Source organism: Micromys minutus, assembly GCF_963924665.1.
Source record: "Micromys minutus genome assembly, chromosome: 2".
NCBI classification, from domain to species: domain Eukaryota; kingdom Metazoa; phylum Chordata; class Mammalia; order Rodentia; family Muridae; genus Micromys; species Micromys minutus.
In genome coordinates, this window is record NC_137971.1 from 15,725,234 (window position 1) to 15,742,617 (window position 17,384).

The window sequence follows — 17,384 nt, forward strand, 5'->3', positions numbered from 1 at the left end:
GCATCAGATCCCATGACAGATGGTTGTGAGCCACCATGTGGTTGCTTGAATTTGAACTCAGGACCTCTAGAAGAGTTGCCAGTGCTCTAACCTCTGAGCCATCTCTCCAGCCGCAAATCTTTAATTGTTTTACATTTCTTTTACATTCATGCACATGTGTGATCACATGAGCTCTTCAACATAAGTGTAGAAATCAGAATAAGAGTTGGTTCTCTCTTTCCACCATGTGTGGGCCTGAGGATTGGCCTTGAGGTGGGGAGGAATGGTAGAAGACAGATATAAACATGAAGGAATAGGATAAGGGGCAGAAAGGCTTTGGAGGGGCTGGGGGAGGGGAGATGGGAACAGAGGGAAAAGTAATCAGAACTAAAGAAAAGCTTATGAAAACCATCTACTCTCATTTCCACAGTGCAGGGGAATGCCAAGGTGCTGAGGTGGGAGAGGGTGGTTAGGAGAGGGAGCACCTTCATGGAGGAAAGGGGAGGAGGAGGGGGAAGAAGAGGGGGAAGGGGATAACATTTGAAATGTAAATACAAAGAATATCCAATTTTTTTAAAAAGAAAAAAAACCCACTACTTTGTAAGCTAATTTAAAAATATAATTAAAGGGCTGGCAAGATGGTTCAGCCATTTGCCATCAAGCCTGATGACCTGAGTTTTATCTCTAGGAGCCACATGGTAGAGGGAGAGAGACAGAGGATCATGAGGATACTCAACAGGCAAAGGTACTTGCTTCAAAGCTCGTCAACCTGAGCTCAACTCTGGGATCCACATGGTAGGAGAGAATCAACTCCTGAAAGTTGTCCCTGGCTTCCACATACATGCTAGAACATGCACATATATGTGCATTCACACAAAAAACAAACATACATATATGTACATGAACAAACACACACACTTTTAAAGGAAATAGAATGGAAATATCCTAAGTTTGTAAATAAGGCTGCTCCCAGAAACCCTGTTTTATTGCTAGGTGTGGGATACCTCCCTATGCGTACTGGTCAGGGAGATATGAGGTGCTCTCATAACAATGCATCAGCTGCCATTGCTCTTGGCTGTCCACTATGACTAGATGGTAAGACCCTAATGCTGAAGACATCACACACTTTAAATGCAAAGAATAAAGAACTTACACTGGAACTTGCCTAGAAACTTTCTCTCTGCTGCACAGCTTTTGTAGCACTCAAAGATACTCTACAGGCTGCTAGGAGAGAAAAGTCAGGAATGATCTTACCCAGAGGTGGCCATTCCATGCTACAATATTGACCTGGGAGGCAAGATGTGCTCCCTGGCACAAAATTGGCATAATTGTTATGGAGGTAACCAACCACTTTCTACTTTTGAGGTCTGCTATGCACACTAAAATCTTTTTAAAAAACAAATCACAGAGGGTTGGAGAGATGGCTCAGCAGCTAGGAGCACTGACTGCTCTTCCAGAGGTCCTGAGTTCAATTCTCAGCAACCACATGGTGGTTCACAACCATCTGTAATGGGCTCCAATGCCCTCTTCTGGTGTGTCTGAAGGCAGCAACAGTGTACTCATATACATAAAGTAAATGAACCTTTTAAAAAATGACAACAAATGCTAATCTGTTGAAAAAAGAAACTATTATTTACTGCTAGTGGAATTTAAACTGGTACAGCTATGAAAATTAATTTTAGAAAATTCTAAGACAAAAACCCTGAAACTATAGCAACCACAGAACCAAGTGATTCCACTTCTAATATATACTCAAAGACTCTTAAATCCTACTACACATCATATATTTGCACACACATGGTTACTAATGCACTGATCACAATTTAAAAAAAATAGAACCAGCCTAAATATCCATCAGTACATGAATGAATGAAGAAAACATGGTACATATGCACAATGAAATTTTATTCAGCCATAAAGAAAAATTAAGACATGGAATTTGCAGCAAAGTGGACGGATCTGAAAGTTAGTGCATGAGGTAAAGTAATCCAGACTCAGAAAGACAAAGACCGTACCGACTCTTACCATTAGATCCCGGGATTTTCACTTTTGTCTATGTGTATATGTGTAGGGAGTGCATGGCAGGTCATGAAACATGAAAGGAAATCGAGAGAAGGGTAAAAAAGATCTTAAGGAAGAGGAAGGAAAGGGCTAACAGGACATGGAAGGGGAGGGTATGAGGCAGAGCAAGAGTCCAGGTCAGAGCAGGGTGATAGGTCAAAGCCGAGGGGAGAGCCAACAAAGAGTATGCATGAAATGTGATAATGAAATGTTACTTTGTATGATAATCTAAAAAGGGGGGGGGGCTAGGTAGATGGTTAAATACTTACAGATGATTGCTTTGTGATCATAAAGACACAAGTTTAGATCTCAGAACTCACATAACAAGCCGAGTATCTCCCAAAATGCCTGTAACTCCAACCTAGCCAAGAAGGCGTGAACCTAGGTTCAAGGAGAGACCTTGCCTCAAAGGAATGGGTGGAGAATGAGAGAACAGGATATCCATGCTCTCTTCTGTCCTCTGGGCATGCGCACATACACACATAAATACATCTTTAACATTTAAATACAAAATTTAAGAAGAATGGAGAGATGGCTTAGCCCTTAACAGTATTTGCAGTTCATGTAAAGGATGTGGATTCAGGTTCCAGCACCCACACAGTGCCTCACAACCTTTTGTTACTCCAATTTCAGGGGATCAGATGCCCTCTTCGGGCCTCCTCAGACACTAGATATGTATGTAATGCAGCTATATACATTCAAGCAACACACTTACACAGAAATAGAGTTTTAAAACAGGTAACAAGCCAGGCAGTAGTGTCTGGCACATGTCTTTAATCCCAGTACTAGGGAATTAGAGGCAGACCAGTCTTTGAATCTGAGGCCAGCCTGGTCTACAGAGTGAGTTCCTGGACAGCCAGGGCTACACAAAGAAACCCTGTCTCAAACAACAACAACAATAACAACCCCAAAAGAATAAAAAACCACAACAATCCTGACAGTGATTTCTGTGTACAGCTCTAACAATACCAAATCCTAGCAGGGAGAGAAGCGGGCAAAAAGTCCTGTTCTAGTCAAGAAGCTATTGGCAACTGATGGCCACTGATAGTTAATAGTTTCAACTTCAGTTCATCAAACATGCTCCAGAAGGAGGTTACATATCCAAAACATATTAGTAGCACAAACTGGACATGATGGGGGGGGAAGGACGTACAGTTGGGTGTGTAGGGAAGGGGGTAGTTCTGTGAGGAAGGGGAGGGGTAAGTGTGACGACGAAAACACATGGCATGAAATCCTCAACTAATAAAAATACAACACATCTTTAAGAAAAACAAACTTACTAAAGGGGGTGAAAGAGCCCCAGAGAGGAACCATCAGCAGTGAGGTGCATGCCAATCAGGACAGTCAGCAGATTTGGATAATTCAGAAAGCAACACTTCCAGGAGTATTGGATTGGATTTCTCTTATGCCACAATTACATAGCACCACATTCCTGTTTCAGTGAAACTTGGTGCCCTGGAAAGCCATGAAAACAAGTCTTTATCACACTAAGGCCCAAACAACCCTCCTCTGGGTTCACTCTATAGGAACAAATGGTGATGTGAAGTGTCGTCTCCTTGCAAGCTTGCTGTTAAGTAAAAGCAGCTTGGAACCCAACCCAGAAAAATTTAGGGATAGAGAGAGTAGTTAGCCCCAGGGAACTGCCAAAGTGACAGGTAGGGCCGTGTGTACAGGAGAAATTAAAACACTCATGGCTTTTCCATATATGACACCTTACCCCCTACCTCATCCTGCACATCCATGAATAGTGCTGAAGTCATCTGTTACTGGCTGTCTTACCCAGGTATGAGTTTCATGTTGTCCAGGGGATTTTTCAAGTAACACTGTCCTCCAAGATTCGGACATGCTTGCTGAAGGGAGAAGCTGCTCCATCCTGAAATCACCAGGGCTGCAAGCCGTGTTTTCTCTTGTGAGTGTATTATTCTTTTAGGTTTGCTGAGATGTGACCTAGACTGAGAACCACAGTGTTCAATGACCATACCTATAGTCAACATGTAGCTACGATATGAGAGTGCTTTGGGATTCCATATTCACTTATCCCTAAAGAACATTGGATTTCGCTTTCATGGTGGCTCATGCCTATAATTCTAGCATTTGGGAGGTAGAGTCAGGAAGATCAGGAAGTCAAAGTCATCCTTAGCTACATATTTTGTTGCGAACAAGCAAAAGAAACTTATCCTAAGTACTGCCATTTTGTTTTCAAATTCCTTTTTGCCAACCCCTGCCTGGCCATGGCAGGGAAAGCATGATATCATTCTTGTAGGTTGATGTTAAGGTGATTCATGATTGGACAGTAGAGAGGGGCGGGGACAAAGTTTTGATAAGGTAAAAGAGAAGGGAAAGGGGAGACTTAAGAAGGAGCAACATAAAAGCAGATGTAGATGTTTCTCTCTGTGCATCTCTATATGGATAAAGGTTTTTGTGAATATTTTATAAAGGATGATATTGTACAGGATGATTTGACTTATCTAGGTGGGCAATTATATCATACCAATTGGATCAGAGTATTTTAGTGTGTTCTTTGATGTGGTGACTTAACTGAGTTCAAAAAGGGTGTAGTGGTGGGACACACAAAGGCTGCCACGGAGTTGGGGTGTGCATGTACAAGGCTTGGCAACAACCCACCAAGGGAAAGTGAGTGAAAACAACACACTTGGGTGGTTAGAATGGACCACACAGGAAGGGAACTGTGTGGAGAAGGCAGCTTGTAGATCATATGGCAGAGAAGCAGCCGGGTCCGCGCGTGCCATGTAGCCCTAAGAGTGCTGGCACTAGTGCAGGATAAAAGGTTACCACATTCTAATTTTACTGCAACAGGTTCCCACCCCTAGAATAGAGACATCAGGGTGTGGGTCTCCACTGAGTGTTGGTGGTTGCTGTGGGAATAAGGTTTGTTTGTATATAAATATACATATGTATTTATGTATGTATATTTTACTTTATATTCTTCTTTCACTTTATGTTTGCTCCTCTCTGACAAGGTTAATGATTCCATGATAATCAGAGGAAGCATGAATCCAGGAGGCAAGAGTGTGGCTAATGTCTCAGCAAAATGGTGGAACAATGTGACCTTCAGGACAGCCCTTAAGGCTGTGGGAAAGAACACTAAAAACTTGAGTTCAAAAATATATAATTTCTCAGCTATACAAAATGTAAGGATGCAATATACATTGTATAAGAAGTTCACAGATCTAAAAGGGCAGAGGCAGTTGTACTGAGTCAGCTTGTCAGAAGTACTAAAGATGAGGGTAGAGATTAGGGAGTGGTGATCACATGGGAAGACCCCACCCAGCTAAATTTTTTGTTTATGCTTATAAAGGCAGGCAGATTCCTCAAATCAAGGTCAGACTGGGACAGAGGGAGTTTAGGTCCAGCCTCAAGCAGAACAGACACACAGCAAGATGAAAAGCTGTCTCAAGCAGAGCACAGGCTGTTAGCCTGGACTCATAATTTGACTTTGAATTGTTTGTTTTGTCCCGCTCCCAAACACCCGTTCTCTCAGGAACCCCTCTCTAAGCAGAGGCACCTTCTAATCATAGGGGGAAACTAAATTCAAGGTCCCAGACCCTAGGAGAGCAGGGGACTTCCCAATAGCTTCTATTGTAAACAGTTGTTTGAGCCTAGACATCTCAGGGACAACTTCTCCAATTTGTAGTAGGGTCAAACAAGTTTATGTTTCCAGGCCTAAAAACAAACTCCTATCTCACTTCTCCAAATGTTTTCTTAATTTTCTGTTAGCCAATAGAGAATATAGAAATTGCTATTATCTAAACCAAGGTGCATAAGTTGTAAAAAAAAAAATATATATATAACCAATTGTCTGTTATGCCCTAATTAACTACATGTAGCTGACCACCTCTTTTGTCTCCGTTTCACTCTGAGCTCCAGACCTAATGTCTAGGAGAATGAATTAAGGACTCCGAAGCCAGGTGCCCTGGATAAGGTCTAGTCTCCAACGGGTACTCCCTTGATTACCCTATAATGTCAAAATATTATTGGATAACACCGCTGCTCACTCAAGCAAGCCCCACCTCTCTTGCAGTTTCAATTTAAAATTTAAAAATGCAAAACTGCCTCCTCTCTGTCCACCTCCCTGAGCGCTCAGAAAATAAAGCTTTTGTTTTTGAAGCTTCTGTCTCTGAAGTTTTATCGCTTTCCACCTCGAATCCCTGGCCTGAAAGTCGCTACATGTTGTTACAAGATTAACAAAGCGGAGATGCAACTAGGTGCCTGTCTGATACAGGAACTATGCTTGTTTGTTCTCTGCAAGATCTCTTTCTACTTCTCATGGAGCACAGAGCCAGCCATGAGGTTCAGGAAACGGCTCCGGCTCCGGTACTGTCGGTTTCTGGGACGTGGGTGGGTGGGGAGGGGGGAAGGCGGCCCGGGATCAAGAGCCTAAAGCATCCTGGGCAGCGGAAGATAAAAGACTCGCGTGATTCCTCGAAAACCTCGGGATTTACGGGCAGGAAGTCAGGGGGCGGGCGCACTGTGGCTCTGGGTTTAGAAACTGGAGAGGAAGGAGGGGATTTGGCGGATTGAGAGTTCCTGCTTCATGAGCAAGGGAGAAAACAGGCTCAGGATTCTGGCCGGAAAGGGACCTGGAGTACTAAATCCAGGGAAAACGGAAGTGGGTGGAGTCGAGCCTAACTTTTGAGTGACAGGAACGACACCAGGGGCGGTAGTATTGTGGGACAGGCTAAGTGAGTGGGCGTGGCTTTCCTTTGATTGATAGGTCTTAAGGGCGGGTCATGAAGCTGATTGGCTTACTTAGGAAACAAAGGGGTTTTGCTCAGGCCCTTAGGCCCAGAGTCCTGGTGAAAGTGTAGTACTACCCCCACTTCTCCCCCTCCACACACACACACACACACAGAGCTCATTTCTTAGGAAAATTGCCAACGTGTGGAGACAGTTTAGAGAGTGTACCTAGCTAGAATTTGTCCTGAGAGAACGTGTGATATGCCCTATTGCTTATTCTCAACAGTGTTTGAAAAAAATTGGTGTGAAAATAGAAAAGACAGGAAAGCCAGCCCTCCTCTGATGATCTACCAGTCTTTGAGGAGGAAAAGTGTTGTCTTCGGAGCACAGAGAGTTGTTATAAACCGTTCTTACTAATTGCACAGATTGCTTCCGTCCTCCACAAATGGGTATATTTTTCATGGATTCACCAGTAAAAGTTTGAGCCCTCTTTTCAAGCAGTGCCCAAAGGCCAAAGCCTACCTGCTAAAAGAAGCTAGAATTGGCCCGGGCTCTGAGGCTTGGAAGGATGCCTTGGGAAGATTGGCAGGGTAGAATGAAATTGAAACCGGCCACCTGGGTGTCCCATATTTAATCAAGAATGAGGTTATTTGCTTATGGGTGCAAGCTATAAAACTCAAATTGGGAAACCCTGTAATGACTGAGGCTTTCTGTTTTATTTTTTGATAGGTTATTGAAGACTGAACGTAGAGCTTTGCTCATGTTAGACAAGCACTCCACCACAGAGCTATATCCCTCTTTTTACTGTTTACTTCAAGACTATGTCTCATGGAGTTACCCAGACTGACCATGAACTTGTTTGTGACCAAAGCTCTCCTGGCTACATGAATAGCTGAGCTTCTGCTCTAGCTTTCTTAGTGGCTCTAGGAAAAGGTTTGTGTATTTTGGACCTGTCAGGTTTGCTGGTCTGTAAACAAACTGGGTCCAGGGAGGAGTCCTGGATGTCAGAGGGACTGGATTAGCTCTAGCTGGCAAATGAAAGGGAGCACGGTGGTAGGGAATCCATCTCAGCTGGAATCAGGCTCTATCACGGCCCTCCGGTCTTGCTTTTCTTGGTGCTTTTTTAGGTTTTTTTGAGACAGAGTTTCTGAAGCCCTGGATATACTGCAACTCACTCTGCAGACCAGGATGGCCTTGAGCACAGAGACCTGCCTGCCATGCTTCCCAAGTGCTGGGATTAAAGGTGTTTGTTATTTGAAACAGGGTCTTGTGTAACCCAAGATGGCCTCAAGCGCGTTACACAGTTGAGGGTGACCTTTAATAGCTCTTACCACCTGTGTACAGGCACACATTTCCTACCTCATCTTCTCCAGGGCAGGAAAATATGATGAAAGTAAGGCTCAGTGGATAAAGGTATTTTCTAGCAAGACTGACGACCTGAGTTTGATCCCTGGAACCCAACCGTAGAATAGAAAGAATTGATTCCTAAGAGTTCTCTCTGCCTGTCTATCTGTCTGTCTGTCTGTCTGTCTGTCTGTCTCTCTCTCTCTCTCTCTCTCTCTCTCTCTCTCTCACACACACACACACACACACACACACACACACACACACACACAGAGGGAATGAAGAACCCTGGGTGATAGGAAGGGATCCTATCAGGTCAGTGTCCACAATGACGTGGTAAACACAGAGGAGGTACCAGTTCCCTACCAGCTTTGCTCTGGTGGAGCAGGGGCTTGTTGGCCTCTTCTTCCCTCTCTAAAAGTTTCCTAGAGACTGAGGTCACCGCCCTATGCCAGATTCTTCAAAGAAACCAAAAGGCCAAGAGCTTCAATTAATCTGTATGTGGCAGTCCTCTTCGTGAAGAAAGAAATGAAGGCCCCAGCTTCCAAGGGAACAGGAGCTAGCCAGAGGACCCATTTTGTAAGCTCAGAGAGCCCTCTGCTGGGAGATGAGACTCCCTACAGACAGTAGGGAAGGGTCTGGGGAGAGGCTGAAGGCTGGAGAATCTCCTGGACACTTAGACAAGTGGAACATGGAATAACTGAAGATCAAGAACCAGACAGGATTGCAGTTTATTGACACCATGTCATGACACCTGTTGTCACTGGAGGAGGGGGGTTAGTGAAAATGGTCTCTGTGAATGTCACTGGGGACCCCATTCACCTTTGAGCTGGAGGTCATGGATTTAGAGTGGAGTTATAATTCTACCCCCTGGAGTCTACCACCCATGTCATTCCTAAACCCATCTTCCATTTGGTCCAGCTATTAGGGCCTGGGTCCCTCCTCTTTTTGAAGGGCAGGGGGAGCACAGGACCATGTCTTAAGAAAGAGAAGGGCTGCTGGCGATGGTGGTACATGCCTTTAACCCCAGCACTCACTGCCATAGGTAATCAGATCTCTGAGTTCCAGGACAGCCAGGGCTACACAGAGAAGCCATATTTGAAAAACAAAAGCAAACAAAAAAGAAAGAAAGGTAGAGACAGGAAGGAAGGAAAGAAGAACAGAAGAAAGAATAAGGGGGGGGGTGAGTACTGAGGATGTAGCTCAGTGATAGAGCACTTGCCTATCATGTATGAAGCCCTGGGTTCTTCCAGAGATGGGGTAGATGCAAAGGAAGGAGCTGAGGTGGGGGTATGTCTAAGGAGAGTCAATGAAACACAGAATTACCTGTCTTGATATTGTACGCTTGAGGCCTGTGTTAAGCACCATTCCCACACGGGTCCCCCTATAAGTGGGTCCAGGTGGTGGCAGTTCCTGAAGGGAATGCTTGCCCTGCCTGTGTGGCTTTCTGACTGAGGCAGGAATAGGAATCGTGGGGTTTCTGTCTGAGTCATGACATGAGTCATCAGAACAGACCAAGAATGCCCAAGACTATCTCCAAAAGCAGTGTGGAGGGCAGTGCAGGCTACTGACATCCCCATGTTCCACAAGAGGAGGAGTGGAACTATTCCAGGATGTGGGGTCCACCAAGCGTGTGCCCCTGCCTCCCTGTTCCCACACTGCTTCCTCTGCCAGCCAAGGTCTGAACCAGTTTTTAGAGCCAGGTATTTGAAACCTGAAGGGTTAAGCATTGTGTGGCCTACTGAGTGGCCTGCTGGTGTCCTTCAATCCATGTTCTGGGATCCTGGGGCTTATCTTGGGTACAGAAGGCTAAGATGCTATCATAAATGACTTGGCCAGAGAAACAGCTTATGGAAGGAAGTCTCACCTGTCACCTAGCTTGCTGTTAGGTAGGCAGGAGACTGGGGAGAGAAGACAAATATCAGGACATCCTAGAGCAGCAATTCTGCCCTTAGCTTCCAGGACCAAATGTATGAACACTTACACATGCTGCATATGTGTGTCTGCACGCACACACACAAACACAGGAGGAATGGGTTTTGTGACTTGCTCTTTGAAACCAGAGAGGAGAGAAGAGACTTATAGGGGTGCCTCCCCCAGTCTAAGGTTGCTGGTCTCAATGGCTGCTCCCCACATCAAGCCTCCTGCCCAGTACTGGGAAAATAAACAGGGTGGGTAGCATTGCAAAGTGGCACCAAAGAAGCAGCCTAAGGAGGTAAGGACAGGGACAGAGGCCGACTCCCCTCAAAGCCCCTTGTTGTAGTACACCACGTCGATGCTGGGGTTTTGTGCTTGGATCTGAGCTCTCAGTTCCGGCTCCAGACTACTCACACGTATGGAGCTGCAATAGAACAGGACAGGCGAGGTGGATATACTCTGGGCTCAGCATCTCAGACCCGGGATCTGCCTTCCTCCCTCCACGCCCAGGTGAAGAACCCTCTCCTGCTTTCAGGGGGGCTGGCTCACTGTCATTCCCTCAACTCCCAGATGCTCCTGGGACACACTAAGGGCCTGAGATGGGGAGTCCTGTGCAGAGATTCTGATCAGCTCCAGGGGCATCACTCACCTTCTCTGAGGGAACAGAGCACAGCACAGGGGTGTGGCAAATACCAAGCTAGAGAAGAAGAGCACAGGAAATGTCTGTGACCCTGGCTTGAGTGTCCCCTCCCTGTACCCACCTCATAGAAATACCCCCAGAAGCAGAGGCTTTTTTTTTTTTTTTTTTTTGAGCTCTATTTCAGCCATAAAGGTTGGAAAATGGAGTCAAAGGACTATTTAGGGATGTTAAACTCAGTCTTGATATTAAAGAGCCTCCCAAGCATTGATCCAAAGCCCCATGATCAGAGAACAAGGCCAGGGATAAAATGGGATGCAACTCCTGGATTGTACAGAAGAGTTTATTTATATGGTGTCCTCTAGTCAGTGAAGACTGAATCTCTCAACTAAACTCTTGGCTTTAAAAGGCAAGAACCCCTAGAGCTCCCTAACACACACACACACACACACACACACACACACTTGCGCACATGCACAAGCATATTTTGCACTATGCGTATCCATTGGAACTGGATGTATGATTGAGCAATGTATATAAGCATCTCAAAGATAGTGCACGCCCAACCACACCCAAAGTTATGAAGGCTCTCCCGACTGCCCCCACTGAGCCCTTTGCACACTTACCAGAAGCCTACCAGTCCCACCTGCAGGGGCGCCCCCAGCCAGGGGCGACGCTGTGGAGAGACAGAGACAAACAGAATGGCGTTTGTGTCCTGTTTTCCTAATTCCATCTACTCTGCGCCATGGTTCTAGCTCAGCAGCCCTTGTTTCTCTCCAACCAGTGAGGGGCTAGGACCTGCCCTCAGCAACCTCCCACCCCAACCAGACCTGCTGCCTACCTCTTTGTACATTCTTGCCTCTCAGAACCAGTTCCCATGGTACTCTCTGACCATCTTTCCTCTACCTCACTTTCTCCAGGAGCTACTTTGTTCAGGGAGCCTCCCTTGAGCCTCCATTCACTTCCTGTCACCCCAGTTACATTGTTGTGTCCTCTCCACACCTCCCTACATCCTCTCCAGCAGTGGCAACCATTGTTCTAGTCTTCCAGTGTATCCGTCTATCCTGTCCCTGGGCCTTTGCACTAGCTGTTCTCTCTATCTGAGACACTCTTTCTTTACCTGACTCACCTCATCCCTTGGATCTCCCAAGACCTGTGCTTGCCTGAACTGCTCCCCACATAGTCTCAATTACACTGCCCCAGTAGATTCTTACAAAGCACATTTCATAACCTACAACAGTATGTTGTTTGGGGGGGTTTTTGTTTGTTTGTTTTTTAGAAAAGGTCTCACTGTGTAGCTCTGGCTGGCCTGGAACTTGCTATGTAGACCAGGATGGCCTCAAAGTCACAGAGATCCACTTGCCTCTGCTCCCAGAGCACTGGGATTAAAGATGTGAGCCTCCAAATCCACCCCTGCTGTTTGCCCATTTATTGGTTTCTGTACCCCCCTGTAAGCCCTGTGGGAACAGGGTCCACAACTATGTTAGTACTGTTTAGTATGTCTGGTGCACAGACGGACTGGTGAGTAAATGATTTGATGAATGAGCTGGAGGCTGCATCTCTGAGCCTTGCTTCCCTATCTTGTTTGTGCATTCATGAGCCTGTTGGTGGGGACACAGTGCGTGACATCATGGGTAGGCTATCAAGCCTGTGGATGACAATCAATCATCTTGTATATGTCAGAGACCTCTGGACTTAATCTAGTTTCCTCAGGATGGGCTCCATCTCCTTCCTTCTGTCTCTCTCTCTCTCACTGTCCCTTCCCTTCAGCCCAGTCTTCCTTCATGAATGAATGAAGGTATGGAGATAGGGGAGGACCACAAGTCTTAGACTTCGGCCACAATGGAGAGAGGATTGGGAACAGGTAATTCCCCCCCCCCACACACACACACCAACCCTTCTGGGACAGAATAGGTAAAAGGTGAGTTATTTACCTTCAGGAAGTCTTTGTTCTCCAGAGTGTTCATGATCACCGGGGGGATGGCTGAGAGGAGAGCAGGGCAGTAAGAGAGACAGTGGAGCAAACTCCAGAAACCTGAGGGAAGGCCTCCCTCCCAGCTCCTCCCCTTCTTCCCAGACTTGCTGACTGAGTTATCAGAAAACCCTGAGACCGCCCCCCCCCCCTCCAGCCCTTTTCTTTCCGAGCATCCTGAGCTCAACCCAGTCAGCCTTGCCTCACCCATGGCAGGAATCGCCATGCCGATTCTCGATATCACCACCTGGAAGATTCCCTGCTTGGCAGCAGTCACCGAGTGGCCAAGCCTCTGACCAGCTTCATCTGTCACTGGGATGCCCACCTGCAGCTCCCTAAGAAGAGAAAGAGGCTGAGGTCAGATTATAGGCAGCAGATCTCAGGAGAGCCTTTACCTTCCCCACTCAACGGTTGGTTCTGAACGGCTGCCTCTGAACGGCTGCCAGGGTGTAGGGTAGATCCCAGAGAGAGTAGATAGATGCCTGTGCTAGCCCTGGCCAACCAGGGGATGGGGGTAAGTTTTGGATCATTCAGTTTGTTGAAGAAGATGGTTTTGGAGAGGAGCCAGGGTGTAGGATGATTTCCAAGGTACTGGGATTCAACATGACAGGAACAACTCTCTTGAGTCCTAACTACCAAGAATACCCCTGAGTCACCCAGGTAGGGTTTCTCCACACAGAATCCCAGATTAATATAAACAAACAAAACTATTAAGAGTGTTGTGTGGTCCCAAGTATTTAATCCCAGTACACAGAAGGCAAAGGCAGGCACGATCTCTGAATTCAAAGCCAGCCTGCTCTACATAGTGAGTTGCAGGCCTACACAGAGAAACCCTGCCTCAAAACAAAACAAACAAAAAGGCATGTAGAGTTTTGTAACCAACACACTGATGTTAATACTACCAGGAATGTGATTTGATGGTGGCGTGAGATACCTCAGGGTACATTCTTATTGAAAGTCACCTTCAGCCTGACCATGAAATGCAGGGTTCCTTCTCATTCAAGTCATGGGGAGCTAGTTTTGCTGCTGCCCAACACCTCGGCCCTATCAGCAAGTTCCCAGCGAAGTGCCCTTTCTCAAACCCTGCATCGGCCTGCACCCTGCTGTCTCACCACACCTCAGGGCACGTTCTCACGGAGTGGAAACTAGGTTGTTCTCAAACACAGGGTCAGTATAAGCCAGGGCCCAGCAGCTCACATCTGGTGATGGGGAAGACTTCTCCTGCACATGGCTGGTCTGCAGGAGTTGGAGGGTCTGTCATGTATGCCCTGGCTATTTCTGTGCCAGGGGCCATACTCACCTCTGCCTCATCAGGGGAATGTTGATGCAGTTGGCAGCTGCCACAGCTGCAAAGGGTACGAATCGACCGACTAGCGGGGGGAGGTGCTGGGGGAGGAAAGGGAGGATGGTTCAGTGGCTCTGAGGACCATGGGTAAGGAGGAACTCAGGGTTGGACATGGAGAACCTCTTGAGAGGGTAACAGGGAAGAAGAAAATGGGTTAAGGACTCGTGAGAGGCCAGTAGTGGTAGAGACACTTTACCTTGGTGAGAGACTTGAGCCCCAGAGCAGTAGCCACAGCCCCAGTGGTGGCACTCACATAGGCTGTTCCCAGCTGCCTGTGGAGGAAAAGGCTAGGTCACAGGGAGAGATGAAGAGTACAGCCTGCGTCTCCTTTCGGGACATGAAGTGTTTCCAGTGCAGGGGGCGTCAGAGGGTAGCGTCACCGGAAGCCCCCACCTACTCCAGTAAACTTCTGTGAAAGTCTTCCTCCTTCTTTAAAAAGGTAGTGGGTCCCCAAAACAGACACAAAAGGACTGGGTACTCAGGTGGGCACAGAACACGCAGCTGAAAGGAGAGCCCAGCTGCCAGCACAGGGATCCATGAGGACCAGCGATGACTGTGGAGGTGGAGCACTCACCGCACAGTAATGGGAGCATCCCCGCTGCGATTAGAGTAATTCACAACAGCATTGAAGGACTGATTCACCCACTGCCAGAACACCACAGTCGGAGTCTTCCTGAGGGTACAGAGACGGACTAGTTATATCTGTCCCCCCACTTCTAGTTAGCCAACCACGCTCTGGGACGAAACAGCCAGGAAGGGGACATGGGATAAGATTTACCTGTAAAAGGTGAGCATGCAGCCAGTAATGGTCATGTTCATGGGCACCTGGGCTGACATGCGGCCAATCAAGACCACCTTCTCTCCTGTATCTGGATGGAATGCTGAGTCATACACGTATTTGGCTCTCCATAGCTGGTCCTCGGTGAGCCCCGGGGTTACCACGCCAGCCCTGTAGAAATTGGCAAGAAACCAGCAGGCTGTTGCAGGGGTCAGACCTGCCGTTCCTGTCTCTGCTGCTTGCCTCAGGGGAGCTCTGGGCAAAGGATCAGGAAGTTTGGCACCCAACCTCAGAGTAAAGGACCTCCCTGTCCCCTGGGAGGTCAAAGCTCATAAGTGTACGCTTTCCTGTTTCTACATCCTTGGTGGTCCCACGTTTTCTCCAGGGTCAGTGTGACTGGGGACATTCCAAGAGTCAAATCTCCTGAAGAGAATTGCCTTTCTATCTTGCGTGGGGCTCTCTTTGTCCTTGCAGAGTGGACAGCTCCGGGAAATGAGTGTCCTTACTGAGAATCTGTGAACTGCAGAGCTCCTGCCTACCCATAACACCAGTGGTGTCACCTCAGCCCAAATGTCCTCAAATCCACTGAGCTAAAGTGCTGTGTCACAGCGGCATGATTCGAAGCAGGGTCACCTGTAATTCTGCACGATGTTCCGAGAAGTTTCCAGTTGCTCTCCGGACAGCAGCAGGTTTCGGGGATCAGTAACCGTGAAGAAGTGCCGGGCTCTGCCTAGGAATGTGCTTTGGTCCCACCGAGGTTCCTGGATGTTAATATCTAAGGGCAAGTCCCCCATCTTCTGCAAGGCAACAAGAATAAGGATCAGCTCCAAGGACTTCATTCACTTGGGAGAAACTTTGGTGGCTCTGCCTTGGTCCCAGAAACTGACCAGGGCTTGCAGATGCTCAAGGTGACCCCAGATCCATCAACAAGGGTGGGGGAGGAGTTGTTCCCTGGGTGGTGTTTTAGCCAGGGACGTATGGGCACTGAAGAGCAAGAGGGAAAACCAGAACCTAGAATATCGCTTTCCTCACGCTGTGGCCTGATGCAGGATTTACTTGTGTGTGGTTGATTCTCTGGCAGGAATTAATCCGGGGCAGCTATCTTGAGCTCCTGCAGTAGGAGCATAGAACATGGATAACACACCCAAGCCCGTTTCAGCTTCAGGCTCCAGCTGCCCCAAGACTTAGATAAAAACTTCCAAGGCTGTTTGGAAAAATGACAAAAGACATCCCACACTCAAGCCCCTGATTGGAGGAGGGAGAGAAGGGTCATTAGGCACCTGAGGGCTGATCGGTATCAGATCTCTAACAGCACAGGAGTGGCAGCCATTTGTAAGCATGTGAGTATGCACATAGCCCCCCTCAAACCCATTTGCTGCGACTCCTGCACAATAATTCAGGGCTCTCACTGGTCCTGGGTTGAATAGAGCTGACACAGACACCCACCCAACTCTCTCCGAGCCTTAGAAAAATCTCCGGAAAGGGCAAGATTCTGTGAATGCCCCTCTGCCCAGCACAAAAAAATAGAATGCCAAAAACAGCCATCTGGCTGTGTTAGGCAAAAATCCTGCAGAATGACTAATTCTCTCCAACCCCACTTCCTCCCTCACAGTAGACACCGTCCCCACCCGACTCTCACATACTTATACACAAAGACAGGCACGCCCTCCCCGGCACACAAACAGATTAGACCCACACTATATATATACACTAGCCAACCAGCCAGAATACCATTTTACACACACACACACACACACACACACACACGCACGCACGCACGCACGCACGCACACACACACACACACACACACACAGAGGCTCAGCCATATCTATCAGTTGCAGACATTCAAAGCGTGCCCAACACACAGTCTCACCCAACCAACCTCTCCTTGTGCCCTACAGATCCTAACAGACTTCACAATATGGAATTCCCACAAGAGAAAAAGCGCCTTTCAAGGCAAGCCTCTTCTTCTGACCCCAAGCCCTCACCCCTACATTTTGCTGATTCCCAAGACAGCCAGCACTCACGCTTTCCGGGGTTTTCAGCCTCTAGCTGCTCTCAGACCCGCCTTCCTCACCGCTCTCTGCTTTCCTCCCAGCCATCACCGGGACGTCACGCGTGACGCTGAGCAGCAAGGAAGGGCGGGGGCTCCCTAAGCTCCTTCGCCTGATCCACCTCCCCCCTCCTGGCAGAGTTCGGGGCAGTGGATGTCATATGGAGTGACTCCCCCAGACCAGGCTGTTGAGACCAGACCAGACCCAGTCGTAGGAAGCAGCTCTGGCCGCCTTCCCAACCTTGGAGAAAAGGGGAGGAGCCGCCCCACTTGCCTCCTTTGCTTGCAATCCCTTAGCTTGCCTCGGGGGGCACCCAACCCGGCAGCACCCAGTCTAGGTGCACTGGGTACGGGTGAGTGGCGTGGAGGGCGGGCCTCTGATGGTGCGCCGCCCGGAGGGACTCGGATTACTGCTTGTTTACTTGATGGCTGTCTTGGCAATGGTCTCTCCTTGCTTGCACCCCGGTCTGCTATTCCAGGTCCTAGAGGCTTCTCCAGCAGATCCTCATTATTCACATCTCTTCCCAGTCACATTGTTGTGATGTCTGTGCCTCTTTTGTGTTCCCAGTCCCCTTTGTCATCTAATCCCCAGCTCCACT

The 17,384-nt window shown here is 47.8% G+C and overlaps 1 protein-coding gene across 3 annotated transcripts; it reads right to left on the reverse strand.

The window, feature by feature from the left end:
* Window positions 1-8,817: 8,817 nt before the first annotated feature.
* Window positions 8,818-16,902, reverse strand: SFXN3 (sideroflexin 3). Of its 3 annotated transcripts, none has more exons than XM_080913260.1 (11): window positions 16,760-16,902; window positions 15,365-15,525; window positions 14,732-14,902; window positions 14,528-14,626; window positions 14,150-14,225; window positions 13,909-13,994; window positions 12,816-12,943; window positions 12,571-12,620; window positions 11,263-11,312; window positions 10,649-10,696; window positions 8,818-10,423 (listed from the first exon to the last, which is right to left on the reverse strand). In XM_080913260.1, the coding sequence occupies exons 2-11, from the start codon at window positions 15,523-15,525 to the stop codon at window positions 10,327-10,329; spliced, it is 966 nt and encodes a 321-aa protein (XP_080769386.1). In that variant the 5' UTR covers window positions 16,760-16,902; the 3' UTR covers window positions 8,818-10,326. The 3 variants fall into 3 exon arrangements, with proteins under 3 accessions (XP_080769386.1, XP_080769385.1, XP_080769387.1); XM_080913259.1 differs by having other exon boundaries at window positions 15,365-15,528; XM_080913261.1 differs by lacking the exon at window positions 16,760-16,902 and adding an exon at window positions 15,619-15,791 and having other exon boundaries at window positions 15,365-15,528.
* Between the last annotated feature and the right edge of the window lie 482 nt (window positions 16,903-17,384).

Bases quoted from the DNA above. Each gene is read 5' to 3' on its own strand.
- SFXN3 (XM_080913260.1), bottom strand. From the start codon at position 15,525: ATGGGGGACTTGCCCTTAGATATTAACATCCAGGAACCTCGGTGGGAC. The intron at 14,903-15,364 runs GTGACCCTGCTT...CAATTTCTACAG, and splicing joins AACATCGTGCAGAATTACAG to GGCTGGCGTGGTAACCCCGG. The intron at 14,627-14,731 runs GTAAATCTTATC...CTGTACCCTCAG, and splicing joins TGCATGCTCACCTTTTACAG to GAAGACTCCGACTGTGGTGT.